Consider the following 23,741-nt stretch of genomic DNA (forward strand, 5'->3'; position numbering starts at 1 on the left):
AATTTTCTTAGTATATCTCTGTCCGATAAGCCCACTCATAAAACCAGGGCCTTAGCCAGGGCCACACATATCGGACTCCTTACGGACACACCATGATCAGGGCCTTACTGCTGTCTACGTTGGTGGCTGGAGGTAAGCCCTGTCGCCCAGAAGCACTTTTCCAGCCTCCTGGTGGAACTGGGGATGGGACCTCCCTGCACCCACTGGGCTCAGTCCTGTGGTTGTAAGAAAGCTGGAGTGAAATTTCAGAAAAGTACAACAAAGGGTAGGACTCTACAGCCTGTAAGGATTCTTCCAGAACAGGGATTCTCTATGTGGGGGTTGGGAATTCAGGAAGTGTGGGGTAAATTGTTTGGGTCACTGCCTCCTGGGTTTACAACCCTTTCTCTTTCTACAGCTCTCAGCTGTGGGGTCCCCACTTACCCACCGCAACTGTCCAGAGTGATTGGAGGTGAAGATGCAAGGCCCAACAGCTGGCCCTGGCAGGTGAGTCCCCCATACTCTACTTCTTGCCTCCCTGTCCTTACATAGGTAACATCATAACATGTTATGATGTTAGATACATAACATCACCGCAGGGTCTATTGCACTGGCAAAAATGAGGATTGGTGGAGACTCAAAGGGGCAGATGGGGGAATTCAACAATAAAAAATACATTTCTGTGCCCTTGGTCAGCCTTGGGGGTGGAAGGAGAGGGGCCGTCTCTAACTCGGATAAAGAGCTGCCCTAGCCCACACCCATCCACACAAATTCACAAATACATTCTTTCTGTTAACCAATCAGATGCTTGCTTACAAATATACTGTTATCTGATGATCCATTCATCACTCTCTATGCAAATAGTCCTTGCTTTCAGGAACCAATCAGTGCTATTTTATGCAAATTAATTCTTGACTACAGGCAAATCAGTATTACCAATAAAGTAAATGCCTTCTTACCTTGAAATAATTCTAACAATAAGGTGACTAAAAATGCTGGGTGGGGCACAGGCACAAATTACTAGGACCTGTTAGTGGTAGGACTCATGAAAGAAATATGTTAGGCTTATACTGACATAAATAAATATAGTAAAATCTCTCTTATCTGACATGATTGGGATTGAATAATAGGTAAAGAACACGCCCGCCAATGCAGGAGACCTGGGTTCAATCCCTGGGTCAAGAAGATGCCCCAGAGAAGGAAATGGCAACCCACTCCAGTATTCTTGCCTGGGAAATCCCATGGACAGAGGAGCCTGGTGGGGCTACAGTCCATGGGGTTGCAAAGAGTCAGACATGACTTAGCAACTAAACAATGAATCAAAAGATTGGTTATAGATAAATTATTAGAAATCACACATATCCTTTAAACATTTACTTTAATTGAAAACTTGTAAATACACATTTAGTCACCAATCTATCTTATATAAATCATCCCCACAATATATCATCTGTAATTCCATTTCTTTAAAGTAGAGTAACTGACTATGAGATACTCAAGAAGCAATCTGACAGTCCTTCCAGATTGTGATGACCTTTTTTCCTCAATTTTTCAGTTTTTTCATCTATGCCTAATTCACAGCAATGTTTTAAAAGGCATGGTTATCTGGTCTCTTCCAAGCACTTACCTTAGTTTCCACGTAAACCACAACCATCTTTTAGAACTCATATTTCATTGGCTACATATTTAATTAATACACATAATTACAATATGAGTGCAACTGGCATACGCAGGTTTGGGAGCAGAAGGGTTGAGTGGGGTGAGTTTACAATGTAAGTGAGTGCTCAGAGTGCCCCATGCAGCCATCAGTAGGTTTCATGGAGGGAATGAAACATTCATTCATCTTCCCTTCAATTAGGAGAGCTTCAGTCATAGATAGTGACAGACAATTCATAATTTATGTATTGGATTGGCCACAAAATTCACTCAGATTTTTCTATAAGATGTTACCAAAAGAAAACCCAAACGAATTTTTTATCCAACCCAATACTTAGCTCTGTGTACTTCTGCCAGTTCTTCTACTTTTCTCACACTCCCACAATATATTTTTTCTGGGAAGTTGGAAGAGAGGCCCTATACCTCCCCCCTAAGTAGAGGTCACCCCTGTGCTGAGAATCAGTCAATGCTGCCTACCAAAGTATCTCCTCACCCTCTGGACCATTTGCTCCACCTCTGTACCACTTGCTGATACAAACGTATCCTTGCCTTGGGAACCAATTGATGCTAGTCTTAGAAGGGTCTCACTAGACTTCCTGCTTCTGCTTCCCTAGGAGATTTTTTTAATCAGGATGGGTGGGGACCAGGGTGAGGCAAACGAGGCACTCACTTTGGAGGCAAAAGTTAAGGAAGCACCACAAAACTCAGTAACCAAAATGATTTTTTAATGCAATGTTTTTTAAAAATCAAACTTTATCATAATGAACAAAATATCAAAATTTTAAACAAATATAATTTGCTCTGCATTGGCTGAGAGGTCTCTTCTGTTCCACACTCATCTCAAGATTATGATTCTAGGTCACAATCCACTAGACACAGGAAAATAAAGCGCTAGATGATTTAAAATTAAAGTAGGGTGTGTAGGACTTCACTGGTGGCCCAGTGTTTAAAACTCCTCATCTCCACTGTAGGGGGTGTGGATTCTATCTCCGGTCGGAGAATGAAGATCCCACATGCTGCAGGGCATAGCCAAAAAAAAAAGAAAAAGATAATAATAAAGTAGGATGTGTAAAGTTTCCACATAGATTCTGGAGCCAGACTATTCATGCTATGCCACATACTAGCTGTACAAGTGAAGCAACTCAATTTACCTTTCTCAGTGAGTAATATGAAAAATATATGGCACCGCTCATGATGTGGACCATGTTGTACAACTTTCTATTCACTGCCTTAGTTTATTCATCTGTAAAGTGGGGATAATAATAGCGCTTCATGAGATCACTGTGACTGTGATGTGAGCTTACTGACACTCTGAGCTCAGAACAGTGCCTGGTATATGGTAAGTGTTCAAATTATTAGACATTTAAAGTGTTAGCTATTATGATTATTAATCATCCCAAGAGCCCCAGACAAGCATTATAATCCCCATTTCCTAGACAAGGTAACTGGGGCTCAGAAAAGGTATATAATTGCCCTAAGTGACCCAGTTAGCCTGGGGGAAAGTGCAGCGTCAAATTTGGTTTAACCTTTGCTCTTGTGGCCACACTTTGCTGCCCACAAATTATATGTTTACACATTACTTCAAATTTTCACATCGGTAGGATGATTTCAGCCTATTTGGAGATTTTTGGGGTGGGGCATCCTTTTAGGTATCTTTGTAATTTTGTCTAATTTTAAGCACTGTTTTTAAAAAGTCAGTTAATCTAAGTCCCCTTAATGTGAGGCAAACAAGATGTCATGGGGATAATCAGAAATGATGTTTGGAGAAAGCAGCATCAGTCCTGCTTTCCCTCCACAGGAACCGTGGTCAGAGCAGGCCACGCTCTGCTGCCACCTCGCTCCTTTCTACTTGGCCTTGGCAGGGACTTCAAGGGGAAGGAAGTGGGACAGCTGCCACAGAGACCCAAATGGTGCCAAATGCAACTACCTTCAAGCTCCAACCCACACCTATTAAACTATCAAATCTAAGTGGAAACAAGTTTTTCCTTAAAAAAAAAAAAAGGTTTAGAGTCGTCAGGGGTAAAGTACACTTAAGTATTTTCATATTCCTATGAGTGGATTTAGTCTTCAAGGAAAAACTGAAGAGCAATAGGCGACAAGTTCAGCAAGAGAGACCAGACACTTGCCCTGCTGAGTCCATTTTCATTCATTCACTCATTTTCTGATTAACTCACTTGTTCAATTCATTAAGGACCCACTATGAGACAGGAACTGTTCTAGGCACCTGGAATACAGCAGTGGAAAGAAAATTCACAGAGCTTATATTAAAGTGGGAGAATGAGACTATCAGCCATTGAATGTGCAAATTCATAACATCAGGTGATGATAGACACTATGATGAAGAATAAAACAGGACAAGAGGAAAGAGCTGTGTGTGTCCATATGTGTGCATGGGTGTGTAAGGATATGCGTGTACACTTGTGTGGTCACAGAGAACCTCACAGGGAAAGTAACCTTGAACACAAACCTGCAGGAAGTGAAGGAGAAAGCTATGCTAATACTTTAGAGAAGAATAGTTCAGGCAGAAGGAATAGCAAATGTAAAGGCTCTGAGACAGAAATGGGCTTGTTGTGTTTCCAGAACCTCGTGGAGGTCAGTGTTGCTGGAGCAGAAAGGGGAGTGAGAGCCTGTAAGGTGAGGGTGGTCATGTAGAACCTTGTAGGGCATTGTACAGTTTGGGGTTTACATCGTATGAGAGTGGAAGCCACTGGCAGGTCAGAGCAGAGGAGAAACATAATTAAGCTCACATTTTAAAAGATCATTCTGCCCACTGTGTTGAGAAATGGGGTGAGGAAGGGGCCAGACCAAGATCAGGTACAATACATAGGAAGCTACAATAATAATCCAGGTGAGATGTGAAGATGATGGGGACCAGCAGTTGAGGTGGTAGGAGGGAGGCGTTCTGTCCACATATTCTGGAAGTAGCGCTGGTGGGATTTGCTGGTGGGTTCGAATGAGGCACATGAGAGAAAGAGAAGCATCAAACTCACTGCCAAGAGTTTTGGCCTGAACAGCAGGTACAGCTGGTTTGCCATTTACCAAGACAAGAAAATTTAAGGAAAGCACAGATTCAGGGAGTGAGCAGAAGGGATCAAAATTTTGCTTTACACATATTAAATTGGAGAAATATGTCCTGAAGAAATAGCTCCCAAGAAAGGAAAAATCCCAACAACTCGTGCTACAGAAAGATGTTCAAAACAATTCTTGGAATTCCCTGGCAGTCCAGTGATTAAGACTCCCCTCTTCAAATGCAAGGGGCGTGGCTTCCATCTCTGGTTGGGGAACGAAGATCGTACATGCCCTGCAGCACAGACAAAAAAAAATTTTTTTAACTAATTACTTCTTAATAGAGTTTTTATTTACATTTTTGACATTTTGTTCATCATAGATTTTTTGTGTTAGTTTTCTAAAGATTATTACAATGTTATGTAGCTGGATTAGCGTTTCTTCGTGCCCCCTTAGATTTTGCACCTGAGGCGAGTGTCTTGCTTGCTCAACTTCCCCTGCCCCCACTCCCAGGGCTGGGATGCTGCGAGCAGAGGGTCCAGCCCTTTCAGCTATGGGATCACCTGTGCTTCTTCCCAGGTCTCCCTGCAGTACAGCTCCAGTGGCCAGTGGCGTCACACCTGCGGAGGGTCTCTGATAGAACAAAATTGGGTCCTGACAGCAGCCCACTGCATCAGGTAATTGCTATTCCCCTGTCTCCCCGCCCGCTCACCCTACTAGCCAGCACTCGTCTCTCAGTTAGAGCCCAGATGGCCCAAACCACCCCATATAAAGGAGCATCGCACATAACCATTTCCTTGGCCAAGAAATATGCTCTCTTCGATCTACAGTTCAGTCTGTTGGTCAGGTGATAGACCCATATATATATATGGATTGACCGTCCTGTGCAGGGCACTGAGGGGGACTATGGGGAGGGAGGGGCCCATTTTCTGCCCTTTTGGGGCAAACTAGATATGGCCTCTGGATCTGGAACTGGGTTCACTTGAGCTACTTGAATGACTTCTTCATCTCAATACCATCACCCGCAAAAAAGCAGGTAACAGCGCTTGCAGTAGTTGTAGTTGGGATGCTCAGTCGTGTCTGATTCTCTGCAACTCCATGGACGGTAGCCTGCCAGGCTGCTCTTTCCATGGGATTTTCTAGGCACGAATACTGGAGTGGGTTACCATGTCCTTCTCCAGGGGACCTTCCCGATCAGGAATCGAATCCGTGTCTCCTGCATTGGCAGGCAGATTCTTTACCACTAAGCCACCGGGGAAGCATCCATGGGTATTCAGTGTGGATTCAATGAGATAATGCATTAAACGGGCCAGCATAGAGTAAGTGCTCAATAAAAGTGAAACTAACACCATTATAAAGGCCCACGGGGAAAGGAAAGGCTCTGTGACATCCATTGCTCACCTGTCCTCTTCCTTCCCTCCAGCCTCTGCTTAGCTTACCCAGGCTGGCGCTCACTGGAGTTTCCACTGGGCCAGTGCGACACTCTCATTGTCAGGGGTGGTCCCTTCTCTCTACCTAATTTACAAGTTCTATGAGGTGGTGGGGGAAATCACAGAGGTCTGGGATTCAGGAGTCCTGCTTCTAGCTCTGAGTTGACACTAATGAGCTGGAGAGTAAGACTTTGGACCAGTTAGTCCTTCCTAAGCCTCAGACTGGCTTCCTAGGTGATTCAAGGGTAAGGAATCCGCCTGCCAAGGCAGGAGACGCAGGAGATGCAGGTTTGACTCTTGAGTCAAGAAGATCTCTCCTGGGGAAGGAAATGGCAACCTACTGCAGTATTTTTGCCTGGAGAATCCTGTGGACAGAGGAGCCTGGCAGGCTACAGTCCATGGGGTCACAAAGAGTCAGACACAACTGAGCAACTGAGCACGCACACACGCATGCAAGCCTCAGGTTCCCCATTTAAAAACAGGAAATGAGTTAAACTAAAAAAAATGGCCTTGGGAACTTCTCTAGTGGTCCAGTAGTTAAGACCCTGTGTTTCACTGCAGGGGGCACAGGTTCTATCCCTGGTTAGGGAAGTTCTGCATGCCATATAGTTGTGGCCAAAAAAAGATAATAAAATTTAAAAATTAAAATAAAAAATGCCCTTTAAGTTAAATGACTGAGGTTATCTGTATCCATCTCACTTCCCCTATAGTAATATAGAGCTTATATTATTATAACTTTTATTTTATATTATAGTTTACAGTTGGTATAATGTAGTTGTAATTACTGTTTTGTTGTAGTTATTATGTTATGTTGTAACTAACCGATTGTCCCAAGGAAAGAAAAATTCCCAGTGCCAACTAGTGGCTCTTGGAGCAGGAGCTGGCTCGGGTCCCCCAGCACTGTCCAGAGCTTGGTGTCTAACTGGTACATTCATTGGGGTGTCCCAGCCCATAGGGCTCAGAGAGAGGAAAGGACAGCCCAGAGCTCACCTTCCCTGCCCGGCCCCCTCTCCCCCAGCTCCTCCAGAACCTACCGTGTGGTGGTGGGCCGGCAGAGTCTCTCCACCGTTGAGTCTGGCTCACTGACCGTCGCAGTCTCCAAGTCCGTGATACACGAGAAGTGGAACTCCAACCAGCTCGCCCAAGGGTGCGTTCTGTCTGGGTGCACTTTGGGGGTGGGTTGGCAGGGACACAGACTGGGGGCGGGCTATCTCACAGAAAGCAGTGGGTGCTGTCCCATCCTTTGCTCCTTCTGTAGGGAGGGGGGAGAGGTTCTCAGCCCCAAAGAGGCCTGTGCTGGCATGTGACTGGGGTGGCGGGGGGAACCTAGATCTCCTGCCAGTTAAGTCTACAGCGTTCCGGTCCACCCCACGCACTCACTGACCATGGGTTTATTCTGTGCCAAACCCTGAGGACACAGAGATGGGTCTACAGGCCCCACGACTGGGAGTGGAGTCCATGAACAGAGTGGGACATGGTCCTTCCTGCCTTCCTCCACCCTGTACCTCCTCCTAGCAAGATCTTTTAAAAACAAAGACTCCCTGATACCCTGCAAAGCAGCCTCGGTAACAGACACAGGAAGCTAGCCAAGGGTCCAGAGCTCTGCAAAACCCTAGTGATGGTTCCCTGACCAGCAGGGAGACTCTACTCCCCAACTCCTTAGACGAACACATGCCACCCCATGCTCACCCTGAGCCTTTGGTGACCATCCCCCCACCCATGTTCCACATACCACACAGGGTGCTTGACGCACAGAGATGCACAGGTCACCGCAGCAGCTCTCAGGGAGCCCATGGCCAGAAGTGTGGCTGCGAGGCTGTGCGGGGGGTGGTTAAGGAGCCTGCTGGCTTAGATATGAATAACGACCATGTGGCATTGTTGGCATCTCCTTACCAGGGACACAAAGTCATCTTCCATTTTCCTGCTTCCCCATCACCATCCTGGAACCTAGAAGTATCCATCATCCTCTCCCATCCCCCAAGAGCACGTCTGCAGTTCCAGAAGGGCCTTTAGAAAGAAGTACCCCAGCCATCTCTTCAAATTTGCGTAATTTAACCACACACAAGGCCTCTTCTGCAGCCCAAGATGCCACTCTTGAATGGCTGCCCAGAAAGCTCACTCACCAAATCTTCCAATGACTCTGCATTACAGCCCAGGAGAGAGCAAAGGATGCCCTGTGGCTGGAACTCCCTGCGCTCTTTCATCTGGGCAGCCTGCTGTGGTCCAGCACTGTTGACGGCTCACAAAGGATGCAAGGAGTCTGTGAGTCATAAGTCAGTCTCTGCCCCCAAAGGGACTAGTCAACTAGATGAAACACACAGACAAGGCATTGGAAAGCCATAAAACGACACGGAATGTGTCCAGAGAAGCTTTAAGACATGGGAAGGAGATGGCTGGGCAGAGAGTGGAAAGAGAGATTTTTAGCTACATATGGCCTCTCCATGTGGCCTTGGCTTCTTCATAGCACAGAGGTTAGGATCTAAGAAAAGAAATCTTGAAAGATCATACAGAAGCTTCATCTCATGTCATGACTTAGTCTCAGAAGTCACATGGTGTCACTTCCTAAACATCACAGGCCCCCCATCCCCAACCAGGGGGAAGAAACTGAGACCCCCAACTCTCAATGGACAAAGTGTCAACATCACATTGCAACAAGCACCAATAGGTGGGAGATCTCATTGCAGCCGTCATGGAAAATGTGATTGGCCAATCACTAAAGGTTTCCTAGACAAGGACATGAAATTCAGGGATAAATCTGACAGCAGACCTCAAGGTGGAAAAGAGAGTGAAAAATAAAGGCAAAAAGTCATTTCGGTCTGAACATCTGCTGTTTTCTAAACCAAACACAGGAAGTACAAGGCCAGCATGGACATCACCAAGCAATCATGGATTTATTCCCTTGCTGATCCTGGAAAGAACTTCAGAGTCCTTGTCAACACAGCCTGCCGGGCAGCCACAACAAATCCATCAGAGTGGACTTTGCAAGACAGACCTACTTGACCTCTCTGTTTTAAATAGTCCCCTGAAAGGCCTTTAGGAATTTAGGGCTTCAAGCTCCACCAGGGACAAAATACAGTCCTGGGGGGACTTCTCCAGTGGCCCAGTGGTGAAGACTCTGCCTTTCACTGCAGTGGGTATGGGTTCAATCCCTGGCAGGGGAACTAAGATTCCACATGCTGCTGAATGTGGCCAGAATTTTCTTTTTAAATGCAATCTTGGGGTTTAACCATAGCTGCTCCTGATCCCTCATAACCCCAACAGCAGGAAGATTCATCATCAATCCAGCCAGGGATGGGGTTCAGTGATCCCAGCTGGAGCTAGAATCAGAAATATAACTGGGACAGAACCAGTCAACCCTCTGGTTATGCTCTGCTTCTTTTCCAACCCAGGAACGACATTGCCCTGCTCAAACTGGCCAGCTCTGTCCCCCTGACTGACAAGATCCAGCTGGGCTGCCTGCCGCCTGCCGGCACCATCCTGCCCAACAACTACGTCTGCTATGTCACAGGCTGGGGAAGACTGCAGAGTAAGGGGGTGCTGGGAGCCCCATGGCTCCCAAGGGAGGGGCGATGTCACCCCGGTTGAGTCAGGGGTTTTCTCTCCGCTCATTATCCAAGGAGTCTGGAAGAAGTGCCTGCTGCCTTGGAGAAGAAGGATAGTGTAGACAGATAATGCCTTCCCAGGTGGCTCAGTGGGTCAAGAATCCACCTGCAATGCAGGAGACGAGATGCAGGAGACAAGCGTTCATCTCCAGGGTCGGGAAGATGCCCTGGAGGAGGGCATGGCAACCCACTCCAATACTTTTGCTGGAGAGTCCTATGGAGAGAGAAGCCTGGTGGGCTACAGGCCATAGGGTCGCATAGAGTTGGACACAACTAAAGCAACTGAGCCTGCACACATGCATGCACATAGACAGACAAGAATTCAGAATGCCTGGGTTCAAATCCCAGTTCCTCCACTTATTTGCTGTGTGGCCACCAGCAGATTGCTTAGCCTTTCCACGCTGAAGTTTCCTCATCTGTAAAATGTGGATAATAACAGGCTCTGTATCACAAGGTTGCGGATAATCCGTGGGAAGCACTTAGCCCAGTGCCTGGCACATGGTGCTCTGTGTTAGCTGTTGTCACTGTCGCCATGACTACATGACATCTGGCAGAGAAGTCCCTCCTATGGCCCAAAGCCAGGGCCTAAAATAGCATTCACTCCGTGACCTCAGGATTCTACAGCTCCACAAAGGTCCCTGGGGTCCTCATCAGAGTCTCCCCTTCCCATCTCAAACCCCACTCGTCATGTGCCACCTTACCGTGCCACTCATGACTACGTGTGGGTCTCCCTCTGACATAAGCTCTAAGGGTCAGAAATCCAATGACAGTAAGTCACCAAGAAGGAGCAGAGGACCTGCCCTCCCCTTGGGAAATCACCAGAGGTTTGGAAAATTCCAGGAAGGCCCATGCAAATAAGTGACTATTTTTTCTCATAATGACAAACCTGTAAGTGATATTTTTTTACAGAGGTACATCGACACACATACACTCAAATTGATATCACTCTCTTGCCTGGCTTATCTGCAGAAATAGGACCCACGGACACTTAGCAGAAGTGAGAAGTGGAGATGTATCTCTTACTTATTGAGATACAAATTCAGCCACTGGTTCATTTATCAGAAAACACCCAGGCAGACTGTATTTCACTGAAGGCAGCAAGAGCCAGGGAAGGGTCCAAGTGCTTGACTTTATTCCCAGCTATGTTGGCCACTAGCTGTGTAACCTCAGCTCATTGGCTTAGCTGGAGTCAGGTGTTCACCCCTGCACCAATCAGCAGTGGCCAATCAACTGTAGGCAAATTGGCTGCTTCCATGGCAACCTATGGCTGGAAGGAAGGAAGAGGGACCAGAGAAAAAGGGGCTGGGCAGAAATTTCAGTAGGTATCCCCTACTTGCTTTTTCCCTTTGTCCCTGTAACACCTTCTCTCTTGTCTCATGCAGCCAACGGAGCTCTTCCTGACATCCTGCAGCAGGGCGAGCTGCTCGTTGTGGACTATGCCACATGCTCCCAACCTAGTTGGTGGGGCAGCACTGTGAAGACCAATATGATCTGTGCTGGGGGAGACGGCGTGACCTCCAGCTGCAATGTGAGTCCAGGAAGTCACCCCCCCACCCCAACAAAATGGAGCTGAAGGTGGGGAGAGTCTTTCGGGGTCCTAGACTCTATCCTCACACCTGCTGGCAAAAGTGCTAGGAAGCAGCTTCACATGTTTGAGACCCTGATCTTTGTCCTTGCAGTCTCCAGAAAAGATGTTTTGAGATTCTCCTTGTAATAGTGTCTACCCTTTCACTGCTGGAAAGTCCTGCCTTGAGTCCCATTGAGGGCTCTCATTACTGTCACCACTCTTATTCTTTCCTCTGTGTAGAAAGAGAGACAAGGGGACCTATTTGCTGAGTCAAGACCTTTCTGAGATGATTTCAAGTTTATCTGTTGAATTAACCCCATTCATGATGGTTGCTTCAGGGTAGCTACCACACAGCCTTTCTAGACACACCATCTTAACCAACAGACTTGCTATGTGGTGGACTTTGCAACATGAGCACAAAGCAGGAAGGAGCCTCATGTGTCCTTCAGATCACACTGGAGACCTCTACTTTCTGCCCATGCAGACCGGCTCCCAGGAAACTCCCTCAGTGGGAGGAAACTCCCAATGGTGGTGGAGCGCATGAATTTCTAACTCAGGGACACATCTCAGCTCCTTCACTTACTGCCTGAACAACCTCAGACTGAGGGGTTTTTGCTTTTCTCTTCGGTGAAATGGTGTGTGTGTTAGTTGCTCAGTTGTGTCCAACTCTCTGTGACCAAGTGGACTATAGCCCTCCAGGCTCCTCTGTCCATGGGATTCTCCAGGCAAGAGTACTGGGATAGGTTGCCATTCCCTTCTCCAGGGGATCTTCCTGACCCAGGGATTGAACCCAGGTGTCCTCCATTGCAGGCAGATTCTTTACCATCTGAGCCACCAGGTAGCAATACTTACCTTGTAGATTTTTGTGAAGATGAAATGGAATAAGGCCTATAAAGTGCTCAGCACCATTCCAGGCACCCAGAAAGAGCAAGGGCTAGTTATGGTGCCATCTTGAGCTGTGACTGCAAGGGCTGGCCTCGGGGAACTTGGCGACCCACATGGAACAATATAAATACACTGCCAGTGTGTAAAACAAAGGCTCTGAAGAGCAGCCCCTGCCCCGCCCACCCCCCTGCCCAAGCCCCTAGGCCGCTCCTGACACAACTCTGCTCTTCCCCAGGGGGACTCCGGCGGGCCACTGAACTGCCAGGCAGATAATGGCCAGTGGCAGGTGCATGGCATAGTCAGCTTCGGGTCCTCCCTCGGCTGCAACTACTACCGCAAGCCCTCCGTCTTCACCCGGGTCTCCAACTACAATGACTGGATCAGTTCGGTAAGAACAGGACAAGCCGTGAGCCCCAGGGCCCTGCCCAGCCCCGGCCCAATGAGGGCCATGCCCACCTATGTTCCAAGAATCCCCTCCCTCCTCCTGAGAGCTAGAAAGTGCAGGCTTGGGCAGCCTCCACAGGGCTCCCCATGGGCCTTCACACTTTCTGTGTAAGTTGAGTGCAAGGCACATAGAGGATAGCTTTGTCCAAAGAGGTTGAAAATAAAGGTTACTCCTCCAGCACTAAGAGTAGTTTTCCTAGGATTCATGGAGTATTTTACTTTTCTTTATCTATGTGTAAGCCCAGACCCTACTGCCCAATGCTATATTTATCTGCAAAGCCCCAAACCCAATCATTTGAGTCCCCCACAGCCTTAATTGTTGGAAACTAGTCCTTCTAAAGGGGTTCCCCTATATTTTTAGCAGTTAAAGAGCAGTGTTAAACCTTAATGACCCCGATTAAGTGACACATAAGCATTAGTTACCTCCACCGTAACTGTACATTTAATTTTATGTAGAACCTCTGATGTAAAATATCATTGCAACTTTCTTAGATAATTACAGGAGAGGTAAGAGATTTTCAGAGGCAAAAAGACTTCTTCTTGAATTCAGGAAAAGAGAACCAAACCGTTTTTTAAAACAGCTGAATCACATGTTCTGGGGTTACATGTGTGCTGTGCTGTGCTGTGCTTAGTCGCTCAGTCGTGTCTGACTCTCTGCGACCCCATGGACTGTAGCCCACCAGGCTCCTCTGTCCATGGGTATTCCCCAGGCAAGAATACTGGAGTGGGTTTCCATGCCCTCCTCCAGGGGATCTTCCCAACCCAGGGATCGAACACAGGTCTCCTGCATTGCAGGCGGATTCTTTACCATCTGAGCCACCAGGGAAGCCTTGGTTATATATTCAAAAAGCCATATCTGTGTTAATGGGGAAAGATCTATTATAGGTTATTTTATAGCCCAAAGTAACAAGACTAATATATGTTATTTTATTAGCGGGTAGATAAAATTTTTCTAAATGTAATCAATGCTTGTTTATAGTGGTAGAATTTTTCATTAAAATCAAACAAGTTTAAAAAGTAATAAAAATAAAGCAAAGGGTCCCCCAGATGTTCTGTAGGGTGACCAGTCATCTCAGTTTGCCCTGGACTGGGAGGTTTCCTGGGATGCAGGACTTTGTGTTTCAGACCAAGACAGTCCAGGTAAATGGAGCTGAGTTGGTCCCACTACAACTGCGACTGTGTCCTGTGAGCTCAAAATCAGTTCCTCACAAACTTCCAAACCAGCTAAATTCCTATTTTTTTTTAAAAAACAATGGATAAACATTCATTTATAATGGAAACCAGAAAAAAATTGTATTAAAAAAAAAAAACAAGCACCAATCTTGGGAGCAGCCATGGATATAATCAATGGTAGGTGGAAACAGCCAAAGCATGGAGAGATGTCACAAGAAGGGCAGGCCTGGGGGGTACCTGGGGGAGGGATTAAGGTGTCGTGCCTGATGATGGATGTTTGGGAGAGGCGGGGAAGAGGAGGACACTGTGCTGATTGGGGTGCTGATTGGGGGCACTTTTACTTTTTTCCTTTCTTGTTTGCGCTGGTCTTCCTTGCTGTGCGCAGGCTTCCTCTAGTTTCAGTGAGCTGGGGCTACTCTCCCGTTGTGATGTGAGGGTTTCTCATTGCAGTGGTTCTCTTGTTGCAGAGCATGGGCTTCCATAGATGCGGCACATGGGTGTAGTTGCCTCTCGGCATGTGAATCTTCCTGGACCAGGGATCGAACCCATGTCCCCTTGCATTGGCGGGGGGCACAGCATTGCCACCACCTCAGTTTGCTCTTCTGTAAAATGGGACTTCTAGATCAAGACTCACTCACTCTTTTAGGAGCCAGAACAAGTGGGAGTTGTAGGGTCAGAGCTCTCAAAGACGGGAAAGTTGGCATCTGATTTCATTATTTTAAGTTGAATTTACAGAGAGCTGTTTAATTAAACCAAACCAACACTCCATTATAAAATCAAATATGACACCACAGCCGTGAGCATGCGGTCCCAGGAGGAGGACAGCACTGTCCAATGGGCAGTGTCAAAACAAGCAGGTGGCCGTCTCCGAGGTTTCCCATTAATACTTGCTGCTCCTTGCTCATTTGTCTGTCTGTTGGCGTATCTTTTGCCAACAAGTGGTTATAGGCACCAGAGGTTCCTCAAAAGTTTGTTAGAGAAAATGTAAAATCAAGAAGAGAGTGGCCATTAATTTACAAGATTTTTTTCAGTCAACTGGGGAAAAGCTATGATCTCGTCCTGGCAGAGGAAAACCCGAGTCCGACTTTGGAGGCGCCACCAGCATTTCAAAGGAGCCTGGCCCACGATGGATTAGATGGGAGGATAAGTAGGGTGTTTTCCAGCCAAATCTGAGGATGCTCTCCAGCCCCAGCTGCTGTGTGAGTCACCAGGCAGCTGGCCCTGGCAGCACCTTACTGGGAGCAATTGTCCTGTCTTCTGGTCCCAATATCAGCTGTTCCCAGCCACAGACACACGCATAACAGAGCAGGCCTCAGCTGAAAGCCTGATGTCAGAGGGAATCAACAAGGCTTGCGAGGCAGCTGGGCAGGGGTCCTGCGTTCCCGGGACAGCAGTCAGGGTAGGCACTTGTGCCCATGACAGATTCCAGGAGCAGCAGAGCCAAGCTGCCAGCTGTCCTCTGGGGGAGGCCACCCCGGCAACTGCAGAGGGGCCAGTGGGACCTTGCGGTGGTCCCAGCCCGGGGGGCACACCGTATGCAGCCCGGAGTTCCAAATCCAGACAGGTGACAAACAAGGTCAGGAGCTGCAAAGTTGACAGGAGACAGGTGGCCGGGGGCGTTCATCCTTTCAACAGATACCAAATGAATCATCAGTATTCACCAGCTTTATTTTTATTTCAGAAGGTAATACATACTCTTGGTAAAAAATATGAAAAGAATATAGGAGTGTATCAAGTCAAAAAGTAGACACCCTCACTTATATGACACCTGCAATCCCCCCATCCACACAACACTTGGTGTGTGGTCTTCTTGATTTACTTAGGTTCATCTATAAAACATTTATATATGTACATATAAACATGCTGTCTTCTAACCAAAAATAGGATTTTACTTCTCATACTGTTCTGCAACTTGGTTTTTTCACTTAACACCGTATCGCACTATACATGTGAGCCCATATATATCTATTCATTCTAAGTAAGATTCCATAGTATGAATATAATGAATGAAGCTTTCATCTCTTTTCCTATTTTCCCCTCTCACATGGCTGCAATGAACATCCTTGGACATACATCCTTGCACTGGTCAGTCTCTACGCTACACAGATCCTGCAGCATCAAAGGATCATGGAGCTGGCACATTAGAATGTTTAATACATGCCAAATAGCTTCTGAAAACGGGTTACAGCCCCTTCTATACTGCCTAACAGTGCCTGGCAAACAGCAGCAATTGTTAACAATTTCGGGTCTCTCAAATCTTTTGAGAAACAAATCACATCTACAAACATGCCCATGAGTTCCCAGCCCTACTCCACCTCCGCCCTGAAGCCCAAACTGAACTGCTGGCTAAGACTCCTTTTTTACAGGAAATCCATTTAAAGCTGTGATGACATCTTTTCTCCCAAGCACCATTAGAGCTCCTGGGGAGAGCTGCTTCAACTCCAGCTGCCTGATTCACACAGGCAGTGCAGAGTGGGGAGGGAGAAAGCTGGGAGTCTGCACACAAGGCTCTGCTCTGTTGAGTTAATCTGATTATTTTCTTGTGTGTCCTGCAGGTGATTGAAAATAACTAACCACCAGAAGTCCCTGGGACTGTTTCAGACTTGGAAAGGTCACAGGAGAAAAGTAACAATAAAGTGACAACTACTTGAATCACATCTTGGTGAGAGTCTTATTAGCAAACCCTACTCATGTCTAGGGCCCTGAAAGCAAGAAACAGGCTCGGGGTCTTTAAGCTGAATTTACAGGCTCAGCAAGTGGGTGGGGGATGGGGGGTACAAGGGTCCTGAAGCCAGGAAGACACAGGCTGGACTCAAGAAGGCCCAAGTCTGGCCGTGTCTCTCCACTGGTTAATTGTGTTCCGTGGACAAGTGATTTAACTTCCCCTAACACACGGCTCCCACCCCAGTCACTTCTTGGGATGGGGTAGGGGGTTCAAAAGAAATAAGAGCTAGGGAAATATTTCCCAAATATTTCCCAAAAAGCCACAGTCTCCTTTATATAAGAAACAATAAAAAGTTAGAGCAAAATAAGGGGGAAATGGGTGAAAGAGAGTCCATATTCACCTTTTTATTTTTTTAAAGAACACTGCAATATAAAAAAACTTGATAATTTTTAAAATTTCATTTAGGATTTATAGATTCTAGCTCTTCAGATTCTGGTAGCCCTAAACTGATCTAAGAGAGATGCTGGTTTGTTTGTAGCCAAAATTTCCTCAAGATCAGTGGTTCTCCAGTAGGGGTCTATGAGGAAGATTTGGCAATGTCTGAAGACACGTTTGGTTGTCAAGACTCAAGAGAGGTGGGTGGAGGCCAGGCTGCTCAACATCCCACAGTGCACAGGATGGCCCCACAACAAAGGATTCTCTGGCCCCAGTGTCAGCTGTGCCGAAGCTGAGAAGCCCTGATGTAGAGAAAACACAGGGGTCACAGGCCCCAGCCACTAGCCATGAATGGGTCACGGGCAAAAAGCCCCACGACGTCCACGGCATTCTGCTCCTCCTCCTCCATCGCTGGTCATCTGGCTCCAACTTGGAAGCTACTAGGACTGTCTGCCACCTGTGGGGAAAAAGCAGACCCCCTACAGGCTACAGAATCCTCCGATGGATATCGGCCACAGTTGTAGGAAAGTCCAGGCCTTAGCCACAGCCAGAGCTGGAGCAGGAAGGTTTCAGGGTGAACGGTAAGGCAGGGTGAGAGGTCCTGATCTCAGTATGTTTTAAAGAAAAGTTTTTTCCGGAGGAAATTAAAACAGCCCGGGATCTGTTTGTAAATTCCTTTCACTGAAACAGCATTAGCGACCTGTGAAAACACAACCACAGGGAGGCCTGTGAGCTCTCTCCACTGAAGGAAGAATTCCAAAGCGGGGCTGTGGGGAATGCGCACCAAGTCAGAACTTTAAAAACAACTCTAGGGACTTCCCTGGTGGTCCAGGAGTTAAGACTTCGCCTTCCACTGCAGGGGATGCAGGTTCGATCCCTGGTCAGGGAGCTAGGATCCCACATGGCTTGTGGCCAAAAAACCAAAGCAGAAAACAGAAGCAATGTTGTAACAAATTCAATAAATACTTTAAATATGGTCCACATCAAAAAAGTCTTTAAAAAAATAAAATAAAACAAAAAATAGCTCTGGCTGCAGCCTTCTTGAGTGTGTGTATGTGTATGCGTGTGCTGGGCAGGGGGTGGAGATAAGGAACAAGCATCTCAACTATAAGTTTAGAGAAGTCAAAATTCACCATAAAAATAACAAAATAATGCCATTTGCAGCAATATGGATAGACTTAGAGATAGTCATACTGAGTGAAGTCAAACAAAGACAAATACCATAAGTGAAGTGAAGTTGTTCAGTCGTGCCCGACTCTTTGTGACCCTGTGGACAGTAGCCTACAAGGCTCCTCAGTCCATGGAAATTTTCCAGGCAAGAGTACTGGAGTGGGTTGCCATTTCGTTCTCCAGAGGATCTTCCTGATCCAGGGACTGAACCCGGGTCTCCCGCATTGCAGGCAGATGCTTTACCGTCTGAGCCACCAGGGAAGCCCATATACGCACTACTATAAAATAATAACCAATAAGAGCCTACTGTATAGCACAGGGGACTCTACTTAATAGTCTGTGATGGCCTATGTGGGAAAAGAATCTAAAAAGAGTGGATAAATGTATGTGTAACTGATTCACTTTGCTGTTCACCTAAAATTATGAATAACACAACATTGTACACAACTATACTCCAATAAAAGTTTTCTAAAAAGAAAATTCAAAATTCAAAAATTCACAAAATTCAAGTCAGATTAAAAGGTCTACATGAAGAAAAGTTGAGAGAAGAGACCAGGCCCAGGAGTTGAGCACATTACTTAACCCTGATGGGCCCCCAACTGCCTGTGAGATTTTCTCCTCCACGGCCATGGCTCATGGCACCTCTGGAGTCCTGCCAGGGATGGCCCTGCACCTGCTTTTCTCCTCTCCTCTGCTCAGCAAAGCTGAGCCAGAGACTCCCCAGGAGAAGGAGTAGTCGGAGCCCTCACAGCCCCTTCTCGTGGCACAAAAAACCTGAGCAGAGCAGGAGGGGACCCCCCCACATGTTCTGAGCCCGTTGGAGGAGCAGCCACTCTGAGTGGGGCATTGTCCAGCCGTGCTTGGCTATTCTCACTGGGGCATCCCAAGTCGGGAGATACTAAAGGGATTCCTGATTCTTGAGGGTCAAGAGTAAAGACTACACAGAGGGGCTGCGGGTACAGGCCTGCAACCTGCCATCAGGGGCTGTGCTCGGGTACTGGGCCATCCCATGCTGGCAGTGAGGACTGGCTCCATCAGTGGGGAGTGTGAGAGGTGTCAGCCTGGCACCTCAGAGGCCAGAGAAGGCTGTCTTTGGCATAATGAGCAAATGTCACTGCAGGCAGCGTTGCTGTTCGTTGTTTTAGTCACTTAGTCGTGTCTAACTCTTCTCAAGCCCATGGACTGCAGCTTGCCAGGCTTCTCTGTCCATGGGATTCTCCAGGCAAGAATACTGGAGTGGTGTGCCATGCCCTCCTCCAGGAGATGTTCCTGATCCAGGGATCAAATCCGCATCTCCTACTGGCAGGCATATTCTTTACCACTGAGCCACCAGGGAAGCCCCACTACAGGCAGTAACGTCGTGCATTTACAGAAGCAAAAGCATCAACCCTCAGGGCAAGCCTTTGGCTTGCAGAAGAAATCTCTGGCTTGGGCTTGGGGCCCTGCTCACCCCCACCCTGGGGAGGACACACTGGCCCTCCAGCAGCCTCACCCTGAGGAGGAGGGTCTGAAGGTCCTCACAGTGAGCCCACTGCTCAAAAATGCTGTCCAGGGTCTCGATGTACCAGGAGCCGCTCTTGGTATCCCTCCAGGAGACAAAGCCTGCAGAAAGAGAAAGGCTGAGCTTCGCTGGGGAGCCACCCTCCCCACGCAGGTGGGCCCACCCCCAGACCTTGACTAATGTCCATAGCCCCCCAGAGCCTGCATCTCTGGGCTCTGCGTGATCTTATTTCATCCTCGCCACCACCCTGTGACTTTGGTTAGGGTTATTGTTTTCCCAACAAGGCAATCCAGTCTTGGAGAGGTCAAGTGAGTCTTCCAAGGGATAAGAAAGAAGGAAACAAACATTTGTCACACCTGCTGTGTGCCAGACACTGGGCTCAGCAGTGGGCCAGCCACCTTGTTAAAATCACCATGATGATCCCCAAGGTACAGTTAATATTCCCATTTTAAAGATGAGAAGACTGAGGCAGGGCCAGGACAAGGGTGAGGAGACTAAGGCATACCGAAACAAGGGTGCTTGCCTCCTTCCACTGTGCGTTCTAGGCACCTTGACTGCCTCACCCTGAGCTGAAGCTCAGAGAGGCAAAGTAACTTACTCAGGGTCACAGAGGCAACAAAGCGGCAGAACCAAGACTCACACCCAGGTCTTTCCTTCACAGCGCTGCTGCTTCCAGGGCAGATGAGGGGACTTGCCAGCTAGAAGGACGAGGTCTCTGGATCCGCTCACCTGGGAAGGTGGAGTAGGACACCAAGATGTCGCTGGGCGTGGGCAAACTAGACACGGCATCTGGCTCGTCAATGGAACGTGGGCCTTCCTGGAATGGGGTAGCATCCGTCTCAGGGTTGCTACTGGGGGTCTTATCTTCAGGGGAAGTGGACTCCACCTCAAACCCGTGGTCTTTCTGCTCTGCAGGAAGCGGAAACAGACACAAGTTGTCAGTGAGACACCCAGACCAGGGCTCCCACTTCTCCGAGCCACCAGCCCTGAGAGGCCTGATCCCCTCTGGAGCCAAGGGCCTAGTGCAGGGCCAACATGAGCAGGAAGCCTCAACAGGAGCTCCACTTTTACTAAAACAAAATTTTTACATGTTCATTCAATAAAGTGGGGGCAGGGGGGAGCAAGAATGCAGACATTTTAAAAACAGCAAAAGAAACCAGTTAGAAGGCATACACGTCAAAGAACTGGAAACAGGTGTTCAAACAAGAACTTATGTAGCAACGTTCATCATATTATTCACAGCATGCAAAAGGTAGAAACCACTCATGTGTCCAGGGACAGATGAATGGAGGTATAAACATCCAATAGAATATTACTCAAGCTTAAAAAGGGATGAAATACTGCATCATAATACAATGTGGATGGGCCTCCAGAGTAAACTTTCGCCAAATATCAAAGGCCACATGATATCCTGTTTATATGAAGTATCCAGAAGAGGCAAATCCAGAGAGAAGAAAGCAGATTAGCTGTTGTTAGGAGGGGGAATGGAGTGACTGCTATCGGGTATGCAGTTTCTCTGGGAGGAAAATGAAATGTTCTAGAATTAGATGGTGATGGTGTTCCCACAACATCATGACTGTACTGACAACCACTGAATTGAACAATTTTAAACAGTTAAAATGGCAAATTTTATTTTATGTCATTAAAGATCAAGTCACAGGCTTCCCTGCTGGCTCAGTGGTAAAGAATCAGTTTGCCAATGCAGGAGACACAGGTTCAATCCCCAGTCTGGGAAGATCCCACATGCAACTGAGCCCGTGCACCGCAACTATCGAGCCTGTGCTCTGGAATCCGGGATAACTTAACTACTGAAGTCCAGACACCCTAGAGCCCAGCTGTGCAACAAGAGAGGCCACCTCAATCAGAAGCCCATGCACCACAACTAGGGAGTGGTCCCCCACTCACTGCAACTGGAGAAAGCCTGTGTGCAGCTACAAAGACCCAGTACAGGCAAAAATGAAAAAATAAAAACTCAAGTCACATCAGGGAGTTCCCTGGAGGTCCAGTGGTTGAGTTACCACACTTGTATTGCAGGGGCAAGGGTTCGATCCCTGATGGAGGAACTAAGATCCCACAAGCTACACCACCAAAACGAGAGAAAGAAGGCACCTAAAAAGAGCTTCAGTAAAGACAGGCAGAGGGTGGAGGGGCCCAGAGGCTTCTGGAGCAGGCGGCTGTGACCCAGTCTCCCTTGCGAGAAGGGAGAACAGTCCTGCAGGGAGAAACGGCACCTATCAGGCAAGTCCCAGGGCAGGAGAGCGGGAGGGTTTGTGTGGCTGGATCCATGGTGGGTAATAGCAAGGAACGAGGGAGGTCATGGTTCATGGGACAGAGATAGGCCAGATGGCTCTGGAAACCCCACAATAATAACCCCCATGTCGACTGACCTCTCACCTGAAGCTCAGAAACGTGGTAATCTGTGATCTCACGGCTAATATGCAGGGGACCAGGACTCCAGCCTACATTCTTCTGGCTCTCAGCTACCCTGCTGCTTCCCATGGGGGCCCCCCAAGCCTGCACGGGGGGTTTCTTAGATCTGTGAAAACTGGACTGCAATCCCAGGTCACTGCTTCCAGTTGTCTTCTTGACCAAGATTCTGGAATCCAGCCTGGGTTCCAGGAATGACTTGAAGTGGAACAGGGAAGGGCACCTGGGACGGGAGCGTGGGGCTGTGGGTCCGCTCGGGGCAGCAGGGTGCAGTGGGGGAGGGGCACTTCAGTGAGGGGGATGCCACAGGAAGGGCTGAAGGCAACAGAGCGGGCAGAGGGGCTGCCTCTGAAAATGGAGCAGAGACGATGGGCTCTGGGAGGGGAGGATGGGGGACAGAGGAAGAAGGGGGCCAGACAGGGGATATCGGCTGTGCCTCGACTCACGCGTCATCCCCCTACAAATGTGAGGGGAAGACCTCACCTACGGGTCATGCAGGTAAGGCACTGCTTTCTTCTTAAGGAGCCTCACTGACTCAAAACCCCTGCGAGGAAGCCTGACTTCCCATGAGCATAAACACAGTGGGACGAGGAGCCATTCCCTCAGGACATAAAATCCACAACCACTGTCGTCCATGATTCCTCCTTTCTGGCCTCTCAGCGTGACCGCCAAAGTTCTGGGGGGGTCATGCCCAAACCTCAGGCCCCTCTGCTCTGGCCAAGGTCACCACACGGCTCACTCACTGACATTTCACACCAGAGCTACTGACTCTGAGGTGCGTTCTTCCACCTTGGTGCCCACGCTCTCTCTTAATGAAGGGGCAGATGACATTTAGAAGATTTTTAAATTGTTTTAAATTGCAACAACAGTGAATCTTAAAATAGCAGCACGAGTCACCAAAAGCCAGGGCAGACCAGTTCAGAGACATGTAACAACAGGACACCACCAGAGGCTGGCAGAGATCCGCAGCCTTTGGGTATTTCTGGTCTCAGCTGATGGTGGCGCCCTCACGTGGCCACAGCGTTAAACACATGATCCCACGGCATTAAAACACAAGGGGGCGAAGCAGGGACCGGAATTTCAAATGCCATGCGTGGTAAGTCGCTTCAGTCGTGTCCGACTCTGTGCGACCCCATAGATGGCAGCCCACCAGGCTCCCCCGTCCCTGGGATTCTCCAGGCAAGAACACTGGAGTGGGTTGCCATTTCCTTCTCCAATGCATGAAAGTGAAAAGTGAAAGTGAAGTTGCTCAGTCGTGTCCGACTCTTCGCGACCCCATGGACTGCAGCCTACCAGGCTCCTCCATCCATGGGATTTTCCAGGCAAGAGTACTGGAGTGGGGTGCCATCGCCTTCTCCGAATTTCAAAGGTGGCACCTTAATTACTGCTTTCCAGCTCAGGAGTTCTCCTGTTCTCAGTTAATTGTTTGGTTTAGTTTTTATTGGTGGAAGTCTACATTACTTCAAATTTTGCTCACAGATATTTTTATATGGTTTTATTTCAAAGTCAAACAATTAGAATGCACAAAAGATGCACGCATACTACGGGCGTTGTGTCAGGCAGGGGCCCAGCTGTAGGGCAGGTGGGACTACCCTCCCCTCAGAGGGCTGACCAAGGGATGAGGCCGTCTCAATACTAGGAGAAAGTGCTAAGGCAAGGGAAGAAGAGGGGCTACAGGAGAACAAGGGTCAGTGAACCCTGACTCTGTGCAAGGAAGGGGATATTCAGGGAAGACTTCCTGAAAGCAGTGACAATAAATTGTAACCAGAAGGATGGATGATTAAGAGTTGGCCAGGAGATA

The 23,741-nt window shown here is 47.9% G+C and overlaps 2 protein-coding genes and 1 long non-coding RNA gene across 4 annotated transcripts in view; 1 reads left to right on the plus strand and 2 right to left on the minus strand.

Moving 5' to 3' along the window:
• LOC102411682 (chymotrypsin-like elastase family member 2A) lies at positions 1-16,394 on the plus strand. Its single transcript, XM_006072790.3, has 8 exons — positions 1-132; positions 398-486; positions 5,221-5,318; positions 7,090-7,218; positions 9,461-9,597; positions 11,056-11,201; positions 12,361-12,513; positions 16,298-16,394. The coding sequence occupies exons 1-8, from the start codon at positions 93-95 to the stop codon at positions 16,313-16,315; spliced, it is 810 nt and encodes a 269-aa protein (XP_006072852.1). The 5' UTR covers positions 1-92; the 3' UTR covers positions 16,316-16,394.
• LOC123333677 lies at positions 4,394-9,432 on the minus strand. The gene is made up of 2 exons (XR_006551121.2): positions 7,106-9,432; positions 4,394-4,936 (listed from the first exon to the last, which is right to left on the minus strand). It is a non-coding gene; the product is annotated as an uncharacterized LOC123333677 (long non-coding RNA).
• CASP9 (caspase 9) overlaps positions 15,392-23,741 on the minus strand; it is a 22,459-nt gene continuing 14,109 nt past the window's right edge. Inside the window, exons 7-9 of one of the 2 annotated variants that reach the window (XM_006072791.4) lie at positions 20,243-20,422; positions 19,505-19,614; positions 15,392-17,542 (exon numbers count right to left, since the gene is read on the minus strand). In XM_006072791.4, coding sequence (XP_006072853.3) covers positions 17,450-17,542; positions 19,505-19,614; positions 20,243-20,422 — 383 coding nt within the window. In that variant the 3' untranslated portion in view covers positions 15,392-17,449. Of the gene's footprint in view, positions 17,543-19,504; positions 19,615-20,153; positions 20,423-23,741 lie in introns of both variants that reach the window. The other variant, XR_006551120.2, reaches the window with a different exon arrangement.

Source organism: Bubalus bubalis, chromosome 5 (assembly GCF_019923935.1).
Source record: "Bubalus bubalis isolate 160015118507 breed Murrah chromosome 5, NDDB_SH_1, whole genome shotgun sequence".
NCBI classification, from domain to species: domain Eukaryota; kingdom Metazoa; phylum Chordata; class Mammalia; order Artiodactyla; family Bovidae; genus Bubalus; species Bubalus bubalis.